Source organism: Lytechinus pictus, chromosome 3, assembly GCF_037042905.1.
Source record: "Lytechinus pictus isolate F3 Inbred chromosome 3, Lp3.0, whole genome shotgun sequence".
Lineage (NCBI taxonomy): Eukaryota > Metazoa > Echinodermata > Echinoidea > Temnopleuroida > Toxopneustidae > Lytechinus > Lytechinus pictus.
Window position 1 is genome coordinate 9,714,456 of NC_087247.1, and position 20,339 is coordinate 9,734,794.

At 37.9% G+C, this 20,339-nt stretch overlaps 2 protein-coding genes across 8 annotated transcripts in view; one reads left to right on the top strand and one right to left on the bottom strand.

The window, feature by feature from the left end:
* LOC129255928 (E3 ubiquitin-protein ligase HUWE1-like) overlaps window positions 1–20,339 on the top strand; it is an 87,497-nt gene that overhangs the window by 29,514 nt on the left and 37,644 nt on the right. For all 7 annotated transcript variants that reach the window (XM_064096320.1, XM_064096326.1, XM_064096327.1 and 4 more), the window contains exons 27-46: window positions 117–775; window positions 1,095–1,217; window positions 1,792–1,865; window positions 2,306–2,463; window positions 2,997–3,320; window positions 3,736–3,846; window positions 4,611–4,703; window positions 5,239–5,435; window positions 5,995–6,076; window positions 6,411–6,551; window positions 11,637–11,755; window positions 12,678–12,756; window positions 13,665–13,832; window positions 14,471–14,627; window positions 15,492–15,594; window positions 16,102–16,342; window positions 16,719–16,905; window positions 17,699–17,857; window positions 18,580–18,833; window positions 19,247–19,501. In XM_064096320.1, the coding sequence (XP_063952390.1) occupies window positions 117–775; window positions 1,095–1,217; window positions 1,792–1,865; window positions 2,306–2,463; window positions 2,997–3,320; window positions 3,736–3,846; window positions 4,611–4,703; window positions 5,239–5,435; window positions 5,995–6,076; window positions 6,411–6,551; window positions 11,637–11,755; window positions 12,678–12,756; window positions 13,665–13,832; window positions 14,471–14,627; window positions 15,492–15,594; window positions 16,102–16,342; window positions 16,719–16,905; window positions 17,699–17,857; window positions 18,580–18,833; window positions 19,247–19,501 (3,684 nt within the window). The remainder of the gene's footprint in view (window positions 1–116; window positions 776–1,094; window positions 1,218–1,791; window positions 1,866–2,305; window positions 2,464–2,996; window positions 3,321–3,735; window positions 3,847–4,610; window positions 4,704–5,238; window positions 5,436–5,994; window positions 6,077–6,410; window positions 6,552–11,636; window positions 11,756–12,677; window positions 12,757–13,664; window positions 13,833–14,470; window positions 14,628–15,491; window positions 15,595–16,101; window positions 16,343–16,718; window positions 16,906–17,698; window positions 17,858–18,579; window positions 18,834–19,246; window positions 19,502–20,339) is intronic.
* LOC135153512 (uncharacterized protein KIAA1958 homolog) lies at window positions 7,218–10,923 on the bottom strand. The gene has a single exon (XM_064096328.1). The coding sequence runs from the start codon at window positions 8,755–8,757 to the stop codon at window positions 7,594–7,596; it is 1,164 nt and encodes a 387-aa protein (XP_063952398.1). The 5' UTR covers window positions 8,758–10,923; the 3' UTR covers window positions 7,218–7,593.

Below are 20,339 nucleotides of genomic sequence, written 5' to 3' on the forward strand. Positions count from 1 at the left end.
TTATTTAACAGAACTGAAATGTTTGTTGAAAAGTTTTCATGAATAATGGGATTATCTTTACTTTTACCCTTATTCATATTTTTCATGTCCTCTGTTTTGTTCCTCTCTTCCAACAGACTGACGTTAGGACTATCTCAGTCAACCAGTGGGGATCAGATCTCGGACAAGAGGTTTTACGTCACTTGAGTCATCTGTACATTTCATTGGTTTGGGAGAGCATAGTTCTCTTGGCACTCTTCACCCCTGGCACCCTGCCAGAGGGCTGTGAATTGGGCAAGCTTGAACGGGAGAAGCTTCTCCCCAAAGACTTCATCAAGGACTCCTCGGATGCTACAACTCCTGCAGCATCTGCTTCAACCAGTAAATCGGAAAGCAATGCAAGGACTAGTGAAATAGATCCGGTCATCGGATCGGCTAGCACACTCATGGACGTCAGTGATGCCCTGTCAACCATGGAAGTGGACGATTCCAAAGAAGGGCCCAAGGACCCAAAGGCCAGGCCCAAACCCAATGCTCAGATGCTGCAATTGGTGAAACAGGCAATGCCAGTGCTCTATGCACCTTCTAGACTTGGAAAAGCACTCTCTGAGTTGTTTGGTTTGCTTGTGAAGCTTTGTGTCGGATCGTCGGTGAGACAGAGGAGCAGGCAGCATCTGCATCCCAATCCTAGCCCTCCATCGGAAGCAGCCAGGAATACAGCCAAGGTTCTCATGGAATTGCTTCTCAACAGTCTTTCATGGACCCCTCCACCAGCTAGCCCACTGCCAAAATTCAGGTAAATCTCTCTTTTTTTTTAAATTCAGATTTAAGGTTATATTGTTTTGCATTTCCAATCAGTCAACCCTTTTTTTATCAGGATCTTGAAAATATGTATCGTATTTCAAGTTATGAAACAAATATGATAGAAATCATGGTTTTGTCTTGTTTTTGTGCAGTTTAATCCACATGTACATGATGCATACCACGTAACTGATAAGTGCATGCTTTGCAGTGGTAATACTGTCTATCGGATATAAAATTTTCATTTTGTGGAGAATTAAAATTCATATCCATTATCATAAAATTTAATGTAAGCCATCTTTATTTCTTCCTAGGGTAACATTCTACATCTGTGCTGTTAGCTTTGCATCTCCTATGCTGTTTGATGAGAAGAAGAATCCCTATCACCTCATGCTACAGAAGTTTGTCAGCACAGGAGCTCATGCAGCCCTCTTTGAGTAAGTCTCTTGGCTTCAATCATCTGGTTTAGAGAAAGATAATTGAATAAAATAAGATCGTTGCTCTTTTGCCTCATTTGCGATGCTCCTGACTTTTGGCAGTTGATGTATGTGAGGTTAGTTATCTTTTCAATAAATGAATTCTAACCAAGCATCCATTTATGTATGAAATTCTTGTTAACAAGACTGATTTACCTCAGATACATCAGCCAAAACTTACATCACCAGTGGGCCGTTTCATAAAGCTGTTAGTAAGTTAAGAGCAACTTAAAGAACGACTGGTGATCCTTTCTTGTGGTAAATGATGTTCACCATTATGTTCATTAGTGATTATTTAGCGCATAAGAAAGGTTCACCAGTCGTTCTTAAAGTCACTCTTAACTTACGAACAGCTTTATGAAGCACCCACCGGTTGACTCTATATCTCTACATTTATAGAATAGCTTTACAGTCTAATGGACATTTTTTTTGATGAATTTTGCGTTTGAATTTCTTAAGTGGTATTGCATGGACCATGTGGTTCCAGTAGGCAATGGTTTTATTATATCCACATGTTTTTTGTTTGTCTATATAGTGCATTCCATTGGGCAGTCACCATGGGTGGTAAGATGAGAGCTTCAGAATGTATGGAACATCCAGACCTACCAGGTAATAGCATATTTTCACGTTATGCTCTATTTTAGTTTTCCGAAGAGACCGTTTCAGATTATGTATATAATTAAGATTTAACTTTTGAGTTACAACCTTTTCTGTATGAAATAAATAAATGAAGTAGTGTTTACAATGAATATTTTGTAACAACTGAAGATATTGTTAAGTGTGCAGTATTAGCACTGTTAGCATCATATCCGCCCCACTAATTAAAATTGTGTAACTTTGAATGTTTATGTATTTCTACATAAAGGTTTGCGGTAATTATGCTAGAAATACATTGCTCTGTATACATGATCAAACTTTTCCAGTAACAAGTGATATGGCTGCCATCCTTGAAGTGTTTTGTATCTTGATTTCGTTTGCCTTTGTGGTGAGAACCTGGTGAACAATTAGGTAACTCTAATATTGACTATTCTCTTATTATGAATATTTAGAGGGAACAGGAGAGTTCATAGATGCATGGTTGTCTCTCATCGAGAAGTTGGTGAATCCCGAGTCTGTCCTGGACTCCCCCCATGCCATGCCTGCCAAGGGTACAGTTCCTGGCTACACACCCTTCAACCCTGTCCAGTTCCTCATCAATACACACAAGGTAAGAAATAACGGAATAGAAGGAATTACTTTTCTTCTCATAAGCAAACAATGAAATAAATCTAGATTTTAAAGTTTAATAGGATGTTTTAATCCAGTGGAAATGATCAATCATACATATTTCATTCAATGACAATGTGAATAACTTCAGTTTCCCCTACCTTTGATCTGTGGATATATTGATATTTTCAAATTCCATTTTTTTTTAAGTAATAAAATTGCCTCATAAACAACATTGATACTTATGATCTAGTTGTTGATAGCTTTGTTTGACAATATCACATGCAATTCCAATAATTGCTGTTTTCATACTGTTTCTTTGTTCTTTTTCCAGTGTAGGGCTGAACAATTTTGCCTTTGTAGTTATTCAAAGGCAAAAATTATTAATTGTGGGTGGTGATATATTGTCTCCTCAATACTGTTAATTTATTGAAGTTTCTATCTCATGATGTCTCAATATAAGTTAAAGAATATTGAATTCCTGTTTCAGTTTGAAAGTTAAGAGTTATTTCTTTTCCATTTTGTCTCCTCCAGTCTGCATTCAACGTGATCATGAACCTGTGGGGCTGCCGCTCTCTCAAATCTCTCGGCAACCGGACGGCGGAGAGCCTGCTGGCCATCCTCTGTCACATCGTACGCGGGGAATCGGTCATTGCTGAGCGGGTGAAGCAGGCCAAGAGCGAGGAGGCTGGGAGTAGTTCTGGAGAGGCGTCGTCGTCGGGTGGGGCCAGCACGTCTTCGGGATCAGCCGGTTTCAGTAGGGCAACAAGGGGTTTGTTTGAGTCGGGATTCTTGACGGGGTTGAGCAGGGGCAGTACCAGACCGCGAGCCGAACCCAATGAGGAACATATCAGACAGGTACGAAGCTCTCATCATTTTAAGGGCTGAGTAAATCAGAATTTCACATTTACCTCAGTTTCCATGAATTCTATTATGGGAGCGCCCTGTTTGAAAAATGTGTTTGAAAGGGGCACTACATTGGAGGTTTTTTCCAGTGTAATGATGCTTTGACAGATGTTAAACATTTACATGTGCTTTAGAAGCATCCAGTCTTACTATGAGTATAGTTTGAACTACACATGGTTTAAATTTTCATTGTTTGCAATTGTGTATTGTGATTAAAGCAGTATTGAATTCGTTTATTTTCTCCCTTACCTCCTATACCAGCTATACTTGCAATTTTACTGTTTTATAATTTTCTCTTTTTTAAAATTCTTCCTGATTTTATTTCGATTCGTTATTGAATTATCCTGTATATTGTTCTATTTACCAGCTGATGGATATGGGCTTTACAAGGGAGCATACACTAGAGGCTCTACAGCAGTCGACCTCTCTAGAAAGGGCAGCTGAGTGGGCTCTCACACATCCACCAAGACTTCCACAGGTGAGTTTATATTCTATCAACTATGTCAGCAGGGTCCCGTAACACAAAGGTTAGTGATTAATCGTACGCTCGATTTTAACGATTGATTGTACATTGTAGTCAATGGAATAAATCGTAGAAAAGTGTGTCTACGATCATTGCTAAGCTTTGTGTTATGGGCCCCTGTGGATCACAAGGTGTTCATAATTGATTTGATGATAAAATTGAAAATGAGAAAATGGCTTGATAAACCCGCTATATGAATGATGACAGCATAAATTGTGATTGTGGCATCCCACAAACCATGTCTCACCTCCCCCCAGTTTCCTGAAGTCATGAGCTATGAAGCCAAAAAGATGGCTGCAAATAGAAACTCTCTGCAATGTGCCAAATTCTGGCTTAATACATGACATGTTATTTGTACTTGTAGATGACACTCAGGCCCATATTCTAAAATCAAGTTTAACTTAGACCAAGGTCTAACTCTGCTAAAATTATGGGGCGCCAGATATTCAAAAATTCTGTTTATATTGTATATTTGTTGTAATTACTATCTTGTTTCCTTTTGCTTTCATAGTTAAGAAAAATATTTCATAATACTTCAGTTATCATTCCCAGACAACCATGAACAATTTGGGTGTCATATGAATAAATGAAGTGGGTATGTACTGTTAGGGATTTGTGCCCCAATTGGCGCTCCATAGTTAAACCACGACTTTAACCCAGGGTTTAATTTAAACCTGAGTTCAGAATACGGCTTCATTGTTTTGTGTCGTTTGCTTTAGACCTTTGGAACAGGACTGAGTGAAGAGGAAGAAATGATGCAAGCCATTGCCATGTCTCTTGGAGAAGCTATCCAGCCTTCCGTCGATCAGCAGGTAGAGATCCATTGTTTATGCAACACCAGGGGGGTGTTTCACAAAGATTTAAGCATGACTTAGAGTCACATTTAAATGTCAATGCGAACACGGTATAAAACGCGCAATCTTATTGATCAATGCCCAGTAGTGCGCGTCCTCTTGGCATGATCTGACCAATGCCGTCATGCCTTTTATAACGTATGCAAGTAGGCATTTAAGTGCAATTCTAAATCATAGTAAAATCTTTGTGAAACACCCCAGGTGTGATTTTGTTACGATTTTCTGCAGAGGATTATTGGATATGGAGATGAAGATCACTGATGGGGGCGGAGGGGGGTCTATTTTGTCTTAAATGTCTGACTACTATAAATATTTATTCTTGATTATAGAGCAAACTTGCATTAATGTAGTTCTAAACTTGTACCATTGATTTATAAATGATTGGAACCTTTATGGAAGCAACTGTCCGCCATGATACTTTTGAACTAACAATGAAACAAGCTGCATGATAAATAAAACACATTTAACCTATTTTTGTCTCTTTTTTTGTCAGGAGGAGGAGAAGAAAAAGAAAGAGGAGGAAGAGCGTAAGAAAAAAGAGGAGGAAGAAAGGAAGCAGAAACAGATGGAAGAACAAGATAAGATTCCAGAGGAGGCTCCCCTTGATAAAACCATCCTCAATGAGTTTGTGGATGCTATGCTACCAGGATGTCTCAAGCTCCTTGATGATATACCAGAAACAGTCTATAGGTAAAGAAAAAAAATTCCAGTTTGATTTAATCAAAACAAAAATTGAATGTTAATAGTAGATGAATAGTAGAAGCATCATTATATATTGGTTCTGACTGTATTAATCAATCATCCAAAGTTTCAACCCTAACCAGGCCAGGCTTTTTTGGGTGTTAGAAAACCAGGGGAGGTCACCAAAGATGCGCAAGACTTCAAAGTAAAAAGTCAGCGAGCCGTGCGGTCAAAAGTTTCGCGCAGCAGAACGGTTGTGGAAAATGTCGAGGGCATTAACATTATAAATCAAAATATAGACCTATACAAGAATTATACGGGATTTATGTGATTGATGCTAATTATTGAACATACAACAAGCTTTTGTGAGTTCTCAAGTAATGTGTTATTTTTTTAATATTCTGTCCTTTGAGGAAAATGACATCCAAAGGTTGTATGAAAAATCACAAATATATACAAAGAATTCTCCAATGATGATAGTTGACAGTATTATGACTTTAAAATTCTATAAGAATTAGTTGAACTAATATTCCCTACTTTTTCATACCTGTTTTTTTTTTTTTGACAGAGTGTGTGACTTACTAGTGGTGGCCAATAATAGGAATGGCACAGGATGGAGGGATAAGATGCTTGAAATGGTCATCAATCAGGTAAGATTCAACTAAAATTAATCTCTTTCCTTTTTCATTGAAATGTGGGGTATTTACATTTTAAATTCTCATATCTGCAGTAAGCTCAGCTTAGCATGATCCTGTTAAAGGATATTGAATTGTTGAATTAATCTCCATTTTGTATAGATAAATCAAGTTTTTATTAGTATCTCTGAAAGAAGAGAGAGGGTCACTTATGGTTAGTAAGCTCTCCCTATGACATTCATATCAATTTTATTAATGTATTGGGTCATGGCACCTATCCTTGAATTACAACTAAACTAATTTGTGATTGTAATTTTGAGAGTTTTTTTTTTATATGTGTATGTTTCAGATTTCTGAGAATGCCAGAATGTTGTGCAATAGTTTTGCCAGTATTTTAGTGGACCCTTCCAGTGTTTCAGACTCCAAGATAATTGATAACCTGTCGTCATGCCTGGCTTCTAGAATTCACCTCCTCTGCCTCCTCTTTGAGGTAAGTAATCATTTTGTATAATTAAGTGCAGCGACAGTGTGCGATATAATTTCCAATCCTCATCAGCATAGAACTCATTTCATCCTCACCTTGATTTGCCATCTAAAGACAGTTTTATGTTTATGTGTTGTTCTGTGGTATTTCTGAGAAATTACTGATTTTCTTACCAAATACTAATTTTCAGCCTTAAAAATACTGAAATGTTCTTGATTAGGTTGCCATCTCTGTACATTAAGTCAAGAAGACACTTATCCATCCACACACAATCTTCCTCCAAGGGAAATTTGTTTTATTATACAGTTAATGCACAGTTGTGAGTGCGTTGGGGCGATGCGGCGCACAGTATGAGGGTTCTTGGTGCGAAACGCACGAGGCGTGCCGAGTGCGTTTTGCACCAAGCACCCTCATACTGTGCGCCGCATCGCCTCAACGTCACAAACATGAAACTGTGCATTAACTGTTTTATAAGACAGGTCTATGTATAAAGCTTAAAACACTTACCTTGGTGTTTATCCAATATGGTCAGACACGATGAGTATGAAGAAATCAAATGGCTGCCTCCACAGACAGTAGAGTTTAATCACGTTCTGTAGTTCAATGTAAACTCGTTGAAAATGCTAAATGTTGCCACGATAACAGTTAACACTAAGTAACACATTAGTAACAGTAGAACACTATAAACCGGAACTTTGAAGAGAACGCATTTACAGTTATGTACATCGTCATCGAGAAAAGTTTATTTGGTATAAATGTGCACCTCGCAGTTCGTGAAATCGAACTGATTACCACCGGTAGATGTACCACTACCAGTAGTTTCACTTTCACTGACGATTTGAGGTGAACTCTGTCTCTGGCATTGAGTTTGAATGGACACTCGCTGATATCGAATTTCACATATCTCTTGGCTCCATTGTGAATCTTCGCTAGGTGTACTAGATCTAGGTCTACTGGTATTATTAGTAATAGATTTGCATGTAGCTCTGGTTGTAGATCTAGGCATATTAGTACTGGATCTATCACAATCATCAGTACGTTTTTTCTTTTACTGCGGTCCAGATCTAGCACATTTGGGATCAGACTGCGAAGGTTTGGAGGTTGAACTTGAAGCGTGGGATGCATTGTCACGATGGTACAGATTCTCTGACAACTGCTTCGACATCTCACATTTGCGGGATTCACTTTTTCTACTGTAATGTTTCAGTGAACTCTCACTTCGATGTCCGCTTACGGACATTATATCCCGGGACTGGAAGCCAGCGGTATCAAGAGAAGTAATGCATGTCGCACGGATACAATGATTTGCGTACAGCTTGCTACAGTGTGCTTTCCTTGAGATCTCTTTCATCTTGTTAGATAGAATGTTAACTCCTACTGCAGAATTACTGTACCATGGTCCTTCCTTTTCTGGGGCTTTTTCTTTTGGTCTTTGCCAAAGAAATGGACATCTTGAATCAAGTTTAGAGATGTATAACACAAAGGATCTTACTGGGCAGCTCTCTGATTCAGGAATCTCATACATAACACCAGAATTCGAACCCTCCTCTACATCCTCCCTATTATTCTTAGTGAGGTCATCACGCTTTGACACAAATCGTCGTACATTTTCATCAAATTCAACGGTGAAATCAGATGGCTTCATCGACCGAAGGTTCTCACGACCTCTGTTGCAAAAGTAGGTCATTAGGTCGATAAAGACCTTGTTTTGCAGACCGAGAGTAGAACAATCCAACTGATCCGATGTTTGGATTCTCTCCATATCAGTAGCAGAAATTATTGGCTTGTGTTTTACATTACTTTTTCCCTCCTTCTTTAGCTTGACCAGTACTGCTTTGAAGACCTTGTTGCTCCTTGGGAATTTGGCATTGTCACAAATATCAAATTCACGCTCTTCCAAAAAGTGCCGTTGCACAGCGTATCGGATAGCTTGGATAGATCTTTTGGAAAATTGCGAGCCATCTCCTTTGCGTATCGAAGGATAGAATCTCGACAAGAAACCGTCCAAACATTCCACTGAAATTTCATCCAAGTTTGTGTTAGTGTAGTCAGCAAAGTTCTTCAGTCGTACGACGCCGAACTTAATTGTTCTTTTGGTGCTTTCTGAAGTCCTTCCATTGATCAGTTCCTCAATTTCTTGCTCCGAAAGAAGTTGGAATTGCGGGTCAGCTCTTTCCATGGAGGCAGCCATTTTTCTTGTCCCAGGTCTCATGTAAACAACAAGGCCAGGCTAGCGCTAGGCTCCGTAGGTGAATTTATGGGTGTATTGCATAATTATGCTCGGTTAAGGTCTGCGCATGATCGTCTGCCGTTATCACTCGCACGGCTGCGTGTATTTCAGTACGCTCCCTCGCTGCCGCGCCACGCTCTCCGCATCGGTAATTTTGCCTTAGCCCCAAAACGTGTATAAGCTCTTTCATTCCCGGGGATAAAACGTGCAGACGGTTAAAAAAAATTGTATTCAGTTTGTACACAAAAGTAAAATGCTGCACAATAAATGCTCAGTGCTGCACAAAAAATGCACGGCTGGAAGGTTGCTCGTAATTAAAGCATAAACACGTGACCTGAATACGCACTCACCATTGGCTACATCCTTGAACCTGTCTTATAATTGTCAATATCAAGGCAGGTGTCTACTATAGACAGGTAGACACTAACACAAGTTTAACTGTTAAATTATATGGGGGTCATTCTTACGTATGTTGCGGCCGTTTTCCTGACACTTGTGGGCAGAAATCGGCCTGGTAGTTTCTGTGACTGCCATAGCCTGGACATAGTTTATCCAGGGTTTGAAAGAGGCGGCCTATTTTTCTCCATGAAGAATGGTTCTCTGTCCCCCTTTTCCTCTGACCAAACGCCGGTGTAAAGCACCGGAACTCCATATACGCCTTGAGAAGACTCTGCCCGTAATTGTCTAGGATAATATGCGCCGCCCCATGCCATTTCATAAAGAGTTGCTACTGTTGTAACTTTGCCATCATGGCAACTACCATGGAAACCTTGATAACGATGGTCTTCCTTTGATACTCACTCTAAAAGTAATCTTCCGTTGATTAGTAATTGTTTTAAATCCCCAGTCATTGATGTTAATTTCTGCAAGTAGCCAAAATGCTGCAGAGATGTAGACTCTTGTAGCCCCAGACAATGCCGCATGAAGGGCTCAAATTGGACTACATACTCCTCTGGTTTTGTTGATGTCTCTTCTGTGAAATATATGATATTAATAATATCAAATAGAAGAAAAAGTCATTTGTCCATAGGGGCTGTATGGTATACAATGTACTGTACATACTACACTGCATATATCTATGCATTGACTGCCATGACATATAACAAGTCCTATATACATATTAACTTAAGTGTCATAGAACTTAAAAGTGAGTTCGTGGGGTGGTATTCTGAGATCCATTTTATCTCCATTAAAATCAGTGAGATAAAATACCCTTAAAATCTCTTGGAGTTGGTATTCTGATAACAATTTTATCTTCATTTTATCTCTGTAAGACACACCTATTTTTTATTCAATATCCAATTAGAAACACGCTTTTATAGCTTTCTCATATCACTCAACCAATGGAAATCCATTCCACAAGGAGGTGTGGCGAAGGAGTGAGATTGCGTAAATTTATTGACTTCAATACGATTGCACTATATGCTTGCGTGTCATTACAGAGTCTATATCGCATCTTTTCAAGCATCATTTAAAAGATAATATTAGTCTAGAAAAGTCTTGAAATGCGTCCTGATTGTACAGGAATAACTTTAAGGTCTTGTTCTCACTGAATATATCATTTTTGTCTCACGTGCATAGCAGAGTGAGACTATAGGCGCCGCTTTTCCGATATACATAGAAAAAAAAAGGTAAGCATCAATAATGAATACTAGTCAGACACCAAGTATATGAAATGGAGAAATACAAAAATATAACATTGATGATTTGCAATACTGATTTACAATACAACGCTGTCCAAAGTGAATGAAGCAAGTGGGAGTTTGATGCATTGATGAAAGGAAAACTATAGAAAAGGAGAAAAAAGCAAGAGAGCAAAAAGACAGGGAAAGAGATAAAAAGGAGAAAAAAGGGGGAGAGAGAGACAGGAAAAGAAAAAGTACATCGCATCCAGTTAGGGAATATTGCACAACAGGTACATGCAATGTTAGAATGCAATCATAAAACTTACACATGTGAGAGATAACTGTTTTTGAAAATTACATTTTGAATACATTTGGGCAAACATTAATATCAAAATCATCATCATCCCCAGGATGAGCAAACTGACAAGTACAATAGAGCTATCTGAAGATTTATATAAATGTGGCATATAACAGTGTGATGAAATCAGAAAAGAGAAGTTGTAGAAAAGTGAAAAAAGGGGAAGAGATCAAAGGAACAAGGAAAAAGAGAGGAGAAAAAGTGAGAGGAGAGAGAAAGAAAACATCACAAAGGAGTATTGCACATCAAATGAGAGAAAAAGAATTCATGCATACAGATATAGTCTTAGATTAACCATACATGTATTCAAAAGGCTAGCAGAAATGGCAATGTAACTGAATAAATTGCACACATTAAATTCACTGACTGTTTAAAGTTCGAATGAAATAAGGAATGGGGGAATTCCGATATCTGTCAGTTCTCATCCTGGGAAGGGATAGTGCAGATGCATTCCTCAGAGTACGACCACAGTCACTACCTCTATCTGCAGGAAGGAGATGTCGATGCACCTTAGATTTGAGAAGAGATTGAGCAAATTTAAGTGAAAGGGTAGAGCGTCTCTATTCTAGAGAGGTAACATTGAATTCTGAGAGCAATTGATCATACGGCTTAATGTTCGGGTATGAGATAATCCTAAGAGCTCTTCTCTGAACATGCTCAATGCAGGCAGAGTGGTCACGTGTGATGCCAGATGTCCAAACAGGAGCTGCGAATTCAAGCTTGTACAATGAAGTCACATTTAAGCTTCCAATAGGCCTCTTGGAATGACTTCCTTTTTATTTTCAGTTATGAGGCAATGTTCCTTTTCCTTGATGATTGACCATTCATATGATTTAAAAACTAAACAAAATCTTCATGTTTTGTGATCTTTTTTTCAGGAGATCCGGATGGCTTGTGCTCAAAGGGTAGAGGGATCAAACATTCTTGATACACTCATAACACTGCTTTACACAGCACAGAAATGGATGTCACAGATGAACCTCACTAAAACACCAAAGTAAGAAACCATATCATCCTTTATCATCTCGACTTTATCTGTACAATTTTGGAGAATAATTATTAGAACTCTTTCTCTCTAAGCTTCCACGTGCGATGTTATAATCATTATTTACCAAGCTCTATGTCAACGTATGAGCCCATCGTGTAAACTTTACCATGAAAGGCAAGTTCCATGGTATCCATGTTAGTGCTTCTTAACTCTGTATCATGGAGAGAAATTACAAATTTTATAGTTGCTATAGTTACAAATGAAAGCAAATTAAGTTGTATCCTTTGCCTTTTTAAATTCTACTTGTCACCCATTTTATGTATCCATGATTTATTGATGGATTGAAGATCTGTGAATGTTTGATACTTGTATGTGACATCCACATCAGATTTTTGCATGATGTAAAAACACAGCTCCATCAACCCTCCTTTTGTTCATTAAAATGAATGTTCGGGAAGGAAAATGTTATAGAAGATGGGAGTGTAAACTGTATCTTCAACCCAAAATTAAATTGTTTTGTATGTTCTATTTTATTTTTATGATAAATGCTATTTGTGGTAACAATCTCTAAATGCTCGAACAGAATCCAATTAGATTACCACCAAAGTGTTTGTATGTATAAATAGAAAATATGTGCCAAATAGCTCTGGAAGAAAATGCGTGATTGCTGAGAAATGAGCACGTAATTCCATCAAATGTCTGGTATTTTTCATAGCAATATCAATACACTGTCCCACATATGCTTTTCTGTGTAAGTGATCATCAGAATTATCAATTTTGAGCTAAGATTACATGCTTTTACAAAGATAAGTTTTCATTAATGTATCAAACCTTGATGTATGATAATATTTTGACAATTTACCTTGATTTGAAAGACTTTCTCTTGAAATAATTATTTGCTGCAACTTCGGTCTTTTACCTTTAACCAAAGGTGGATGGGTCCAGCACTGCTTCTTATTGATCTCTATGAGAAGACTGTCCTTACATGCAAGAGGAAAGTGGCACAGCAGGTAAACTTACATCTGTCATATTTTCAAAAATTATTTTATTTCATAATTCTCTGAACGAGAACACATGTATTCTCTACCTCTAATTACTCATAAAATAAGGATCAAACTTCAAACAGTAAGTTCTCGTTTAATCCTATTATACATTTGTTTGTGTAGGAATGTTGTTTCAAAGAATAGAAAGGAACAGCCACATCACACCAACTTTTTTTTGATCTACTGATAAAATGATTATACTTATACATGTCCTTGAAAATTTAACTTCACTTGGTTGTGATTAGTTAGCATTTAGGTCTGTACTATTGCAGAAAATCACAAGAAAGAATTGAGGTCAAATTCTATGTTGTAATCTTGCATGAATTATGATACTGCTACTGGTAAATTTAACTATACCAAGACTTAAAAAAAAATAAAGTTAGATATGTAAGTTAAGAAGAACATATTGTATGAGATATCATTTTCAACTACTGTATGTAAAAGAAAAAAGGATCGAATTCTGCTTTATGGTTTGATTTGCATGTTGCTTGTTAAAGCTTAATACCAGTTGTAACGATCTCAATATGACTTCAAACAGAATGACCACCCAAGTATTTGTATGTATAAATACAAAATTTGTGGCAAATGGCTCTGGAAAAAAGTGTAATTGCTGAGAAATGAGCAAAATAAGCACAGAATTCCATAAAATGTCAGGTATTTTTCCAAGCAATATTAATATGCTGTCCCACATATGTCTTTTTGTGTTAGTTATCGCCAGAATTATCGGTTGTCAGCTAAGATTTCATGATTTCACAAAGATAATTTGATTTCAGTGTACCAGACCTAGATCTTTGAATGTTTTGTGGCAATTAACCTTGATTTGAAAGGCTTTTTCATGATATATTTGCTGCAATTACTTTCTTTTACCTTTATAGGGTGCTTCACATACCTGGAAATGGTTTGATGACTCCACAGGACGCTGGTGTACCTATAGCCGTAGTAACAACAAGACCATAGACGATGCATACTGGGCTGGCAAGCCTAGCGTGAAATTCACTGCTGCCAGGAGAAGATATGTTGTCCACTTTAACACCATGATACAGGTGAGTATCTCTAAATCTGCAAGGAATGTTATGATATTGGCCTGATTTCAAAGAAAAGTTTGTCTTGAAGCTATTTTACAACCTCCATAGTCATTATTAAAATGAGCACATCTTCAGTGAAACTGGTGATTGGAATGTCCATACACAAGGTCACTTATGTGTAAAACCAAATAAATACATGAAGTTCCTTTGTGAATTGTGCTCATCTTTTTGGTTGCTTAGGGCTTCAATATGTTCGTGGGAAAAATACCCTTTGATTTCTGATAGAAACAGCGCGAAAACTTGTATTTTCCTAAATGCATTTCTTCACTTCATTGTGTTCCATGTTACCTTTTCTATCTGAGTTCCTAATTAAAAAGTTAAAATCTGCTTCATCTGGCTCTTACTGAATTTTTGTCAGTTCTCCATTTTGTTTTATTTTTACTTTGTATTGTATTGTTGATTTTTCTTTTGGCTTACCTTCTCAGTATCTATATTTTGTGTTATTAAAGTGACATCTTGTATTTTTTTGTTTTCCCAAATGAGAATTACCTTTATTTTTTTTCCTTTATTCAAGTATCGAGGCGCAGTTGAGTATATGCACATAGTAACTGCATTATTTAAATGGACATATTATTATTATTATTATTATAATATAGGTAAATGAAGAGACAATGAACAAGAGACCTATTATGCAAGCCTTGCCTACACCAAAGACTGAGGACGATAAAGCAGATAAGAAGGAGGATGATGGCGAGAGAGAAGCCAAGAAACTCAAGACCAGTGAGAGTCTGGAATCAGCTTCAAAAACGGAAGGTAAAGAATCAATTACTAGTACATATGAGTAGCATCTACCTGTAACAATGAGTAGAAAACGAGAAAAGGGATTTTTTTTCTTTTTGAATGGAGGGAAAAACATCACTGGAACATGCTGATTGGAGTGTTGTAACATGTTCATAATAATAGTAATAATAATATACAGTTCTTGTATAGCGTATATCACATTATGAATAATGTCTCTATGCACTGCCGAAAGACTTGGATATTATTACCCCAGCTGTAGCTTGGCAGCTGTAATTACTAAGATTACAGCGCACATGCATTTCAAAGAATAAATTCCTTCCAGGTACCCATTCACCTCACCTGGGTTGAGTGCAGCACAATGTGGATGAATTACTTGCTGAAGGAAACTATGCCATGGCTGGGATTTGAACCTCTGACCCTCTGTTTCAAAGTCCGGAGACTTATCCACTGGGCTACAACGCTCCGTGTTCATATTAGCTGTTTATGCCAAATGCTGTTAACTTATGGTTTAATTAAAACGAACTTCCATGTAATTGATTTAAATGCAATTTTTGACATGTATTTGATGGGATGCGTGTAGAACAAACAGTATTTTAATAATAATAAGATAATATAGGATTTGTATATTGCACATATCCACCTTGCTAGGTGCTCAAGGTGCTCCTATATTACCCCGCTTGAGCTAGTCTACCGATTCCGGGGTGCGCCCAGGATTTTGAGGAATTACTTCCTGCTGGTACCCATTTGCCTTTCCTGGGTTGAGTGCAGCACAATATATTATGGTAATTGTGTCAATTGGAGAAATTAGGTTGCCAGAGTAAAATCATATTTTCACTGTGGTTAACATTCTACCTTCTGTTGTATTTTCTCCATCAGGTGCAGGAACGAGCCAAGATAGTAAAGATGAATCCATTGCCAAAGAACCTGAAATCGTTGAGATTCAAGGATTAGGAGAGAAAGAAATCCCAACCCTCATCAGGTATACCATCCCTCCGTCTTTTCGCTGATCTAAAAAAATAAATAGAATGCAATATAAATAAAGGAGAAAATGGCTGTTCACAGGTACAGTAGGTCTGCATATGCTGGCTGAAACATCTGATATGAAAAAAGAAAGAAAATGGCTGGCCACAGGTACGGTACGTCTGCATATGCTGGCTAAAACACCTGGGTGTGCCAGCCCCTTTCAGTTCATCATGTTATCATATACTGTACATAGTGGCATTTCTCATAAATGACACTTCTAAATGTACTGTTAACATGGAATATTTCATGAAGTGGAAGTATTTCCATTTTGCAAGGAAGATGCTGATAGGTCACTTTGGTGACACATATTAATAGGCAAGATTGCATCCTCTTTCAAGAGCACCATGCTTGATCACAAATGTTTTCGAATTGAAAAAAAAATGTTGTGTTACTCACTGGCTATCTTTTTTGTAATTGGCTTTCTATTGTAATTTATTTTATTTTTTATTTTTGTCTTTTTCAGAGCATGTGTTGGATTGATAGGTGTGCCGGTGGATCCAGACACCATGCATGCGGTGCTGAGGATATGTCTACGCTTCACCCGGGACCATTCCAGTGCTCTCCTGTTTGCCAAGCTCGGTGGACCCAAGCTCTTGCTGTCTCTCACCCAAGCATCCTCCTTCAATAGCTTCCCAATCCTAGCCAATCTACTTCTTAGACACGTCTTTGAGGAGAAACTGGTGCTTCAGAATACTATGGACAAGGTAATTATCAAGCTTGATCACCTTAATGATAATGATGATGGACATTTGTGTAATTGCTGTCTATCAAATAAAAGGGTATTTTGGAGAGAAATTGATGATGATTTCCTTAGAACACGAGTTGAAGAGGCTTGACATAGGGTAAGAGTTGAACATAATGTAACTTTCAAAGTTTTTAACTAAAGAACAGTCACTTGAAATATTTGTATAAACCACTTCATGACATACACATCATTTTGTATTATCTTGTAGGGTTTATATTTTGTAATATTTAAGAATGGAATGGTGTATATTAATCTTATCTTTCATTTCGATCATACTATTGGATTGTTTAGTTAACTGTACCTCATACAAACATCCCTTCCTTTTGTACATACAGTTAATCTATGCAGTGGCCAACAAGGGAGTTGGATGCAACACATGCAATGTTGCCCTGGGCAGTGTGGGATGCAGAGAAATGAACTTTGTTCTGCGGAAGCTCGGACCCCTGGCTTGCCGCGACCAGGAGCTCTTTCTCAACTCGGCCAAGGGTAGCCTCAAGATCGCGCTCCCACCAGCAAAGAGAGGTAGGTTTCCTACACAAATCCAAGATCATCTGTCTCTAGTATGCTGCATGTACACATAAGGACACACTGTCCTTATGGTTATGAATTGTTTTTCAATAGCCTTTATGTACAAGACCGTGAAGTGCATCTCAATCCAAACTTTTTTTTATTATCATTTGTTCATTTGAAAAAAAATCAAAGGGTTTCTTTCTTTGGCTGCTTTCTTTAAATTCATTATGGATTAGCTCAATATTCTAATGAGTACAGTTCACAGTGTATCAATTGTGTATAACATTGTCAAGTATCCCAAAGTTGATACTCATTTTAATCGATTGTGTGAGTGAGGATGGCATCTTTACCAGTTTTGAATGGTTTGAAATGAGTTGATATTGTCTTGGATGTCAACCATAGTTATATCGAACTCTGTATTCAATGGCCAAATTCAACCTGAAATCAATAGAGTACCGAAGTGTGACGTCACTGTCATGATAATGATCCGGCTGGTTCTAAACAGTCGTAGCTGACGATCGTCTATACACATTTGTATTTGCAAAAATTACCATCATTCTAAGGTTGCAAGCAATGAAATTCTGATAGCAGCCATTTTCTCCTATGAGAAACACGCTCCAGGTTCATTTGTTTAGAACCAGGCAGCCATGACACCATGGCAACTGACGTCATCGCTTCGGTACTCTATAGCCATTGAGACCAACTAGGAGACTTCTTTTTTCCTGTGTAACTTGTCTTACTCAAATTGTTCGAAATATATATATATTTTTTTTGTGTGTGTGTTATTCCTTTTACTGCACCTTAGGAGAAGAAGATGATTCTCGCTACACAGGACCTAATGCTCTACAGCTTTTAAAGGCTTCGGCCCCCAAGACCTTCACCCCAACTCTAAAAGGACCCATGCTGACTGTTCTCTGTGATCTTCTGGATGCTCTAATTGTTCCAGTCCTTCCTTCACAGCAGGGTAAGAGTCGGTCGAAAAGGAGGAAGGGAAAGGCTGTTGAAAAACATTGGCTGGAATCATTGCCCTGATTTTGTAAATGTACTTTGATTGCCTATCAACAGCTCTTGCTAGTTTAGAAGACTGTAGCTTTAGTGGTTGAAAATAAATTTTTATACAATGTAAGACTCTTAATTTTATCTGGGGAGCGTTTCATCAACATTTTGGTCCAACTAGTTATCAGATCTGACATTTTTCCTTGATTTTGATTGGCTGAGAAGCACAGTTCCTATGGTAACTCTGAAAAAACAGGACTTGTCGGCTAAAACGTCCAACAAATACTTTCATATCCGCTCTCCTGGGGGATGTTTCACAAAGATATAAGTATGACTTAAGTCGCACTTAAATGCCGATGCGCACATGATATGCAACGCGCAATCTTATTGGACAATACGCAGTAGTGCGCGTCTTCTTGGCATGATCTGACCAATGCTGCCATGCCTTTTATACCACGCGCAAATAGACATTTAAGTGCGACTCTAAGTCATACTTAAATCTTTGTGAAACACCCCCCTGGTCTGGTTATCATACATTTTGTTCCTGGGCATTAGTTATATTTGACTCTCCCGATTAAATATAGTGACAAAAATGAAACATCTAATTACTACCTACACTGCAATGTTTATCTGGTTCTTATATGGTGATGTTTGTCACAGACCAATCCAAATTTATCTCTTAAATTACAGAAGACAAGGAAGTAAAGTCCAAACCTCAACCAACGGCCACTGCCTCGGCCAGTGCTCCTGCAGCCTGTGGGGTGGCGAGCGCTGAAGGGGCCGCTGCGGCTGCTGCAGTATCGGACATCCAAACGTCAGAGGATATAGGAATGGGACTAAGGGAGATTGGAGACAGACTGCTTGGTATCTACAGTGGAAGGAGAGGCCCACCAAGGACAGCAGAGAGGCTCAATAGTGTTCCTGATGGTGCTGTACAAGAAGAGGTACCCAGTCAAAAAAAAATTTGTAAAGATACTTTCTACCCCCTGTTTTAGATCTTTCTTTTCCCTTTCCTTTATTTTTGTATTGTGATTATTCACTTCCACTTGTCTTTATATGTTCTTGATATATGCGTTGGTGTAAAATCTCAGTTGACGACAAACTTTTCAGATTTTTATGAAGTGCAAATGTATTTGATTAGAGATTTCTCAGAGATATATTTTATTTCTTGCACTTGGCTTTAAAACATTTTCCAAACAGACTCAATATCTCTAAATCAGATATTGAATAAAATGTCTACATAAGATGTTTGACATGTGGTAGACAAGAAAAGAATAATATCAAATAATCTAAAGGATTGATTTCCTTGAGTGTCTCCAGGGGGTACATATAACCTAATCTGTGTAATTTTTACTAGCCTCATGATGCATCAACATCGGGTACCGAGGCTACGAGTCCCCCAGTGATCCTGGACGCCAAGAAGACATCTGCCTCATCAGCAGGAACAACAGGACAGACAACATCCAAAGACGAAGCATCGAAGAGCAAACTACTAATCCCCAAGTCGGCCATTTTACGTCTGCTTGCTGAATTGGTCATGTCATATGCAGGCATCGCACAAGCCGTGGCCCAGTACCAGTACACCGTCTCCCAGACAAAGCATGTAAATGAGGTATGTTGAAATTTGCAAAGTATTGGGAATGTAGGCAAATTGCTAAGCTCCTAAATGCATGCCTACGTTACTTCATTTTGTTTGAGATGTTTTCTTAAATGTTTCTGATTTGATGGATGTTTTGTTTTGTCATTGCTTATTTCCCAAAGATTTCAGCCATTCTCGTATTTTCAATAAGGCTTCTGGGGCCCGTTTCTCAACACATGGACAAGTTAGTCATATCTTTATCCACCAACCACGGAGTTAGTTCCAATCTTACTAAACCTGTTTCTCGAAAGGTTTCCTAACTAGAATACCTTGATATCGATATACTATCGGTAAAAAGAGCAGACGAGACGTAGCCTTAGTCACAACAGAGCATAATTTTCCAAAAGAATAATTATGACAAAGTTGCAAATATTATGATGAATTGGGAAATAAATCTTTTCAAAATAATAGCACAGGTGAATTATGCATCATACATACTTAGACCATGAAGACTGGAGCATTCAATTGCAGAGAAAATTAAATCATGAATACTTCATTTCATGACTAAAAAATCACTTGTGGACGTTGAGATGGGTACCCCCGGGATACCCAATTTTAATAGTTTACGAAAGTAAACCATAACGGTTTTCTCTGTAAAATGATGATAATTATACGGACTTTTACGATTCCAAACGTCATCAAAATATAGTTTAACGAAATATTTTTAATCATTGATACCGAAAGATACGATATTGGACAAATTATATGCATAAATTAGAGATAGAATTTATCCAACTGTTTATAGGGGTCTGAAAACAGCAAATACGAGTTCAGTTATGGATGGCCTGACGTGGTAGAATCTTTATCGATT

What these genes read in the sequence shown, in the direction of transcription:
- LOC135153512 (XM_064096328.1), bottom strand. Translation starts at nt 8,757, where the DNA reads ATGAGACCTGGGACAAGAAAAATGGCTGCCTCCATGGAAAGAGCTGAC.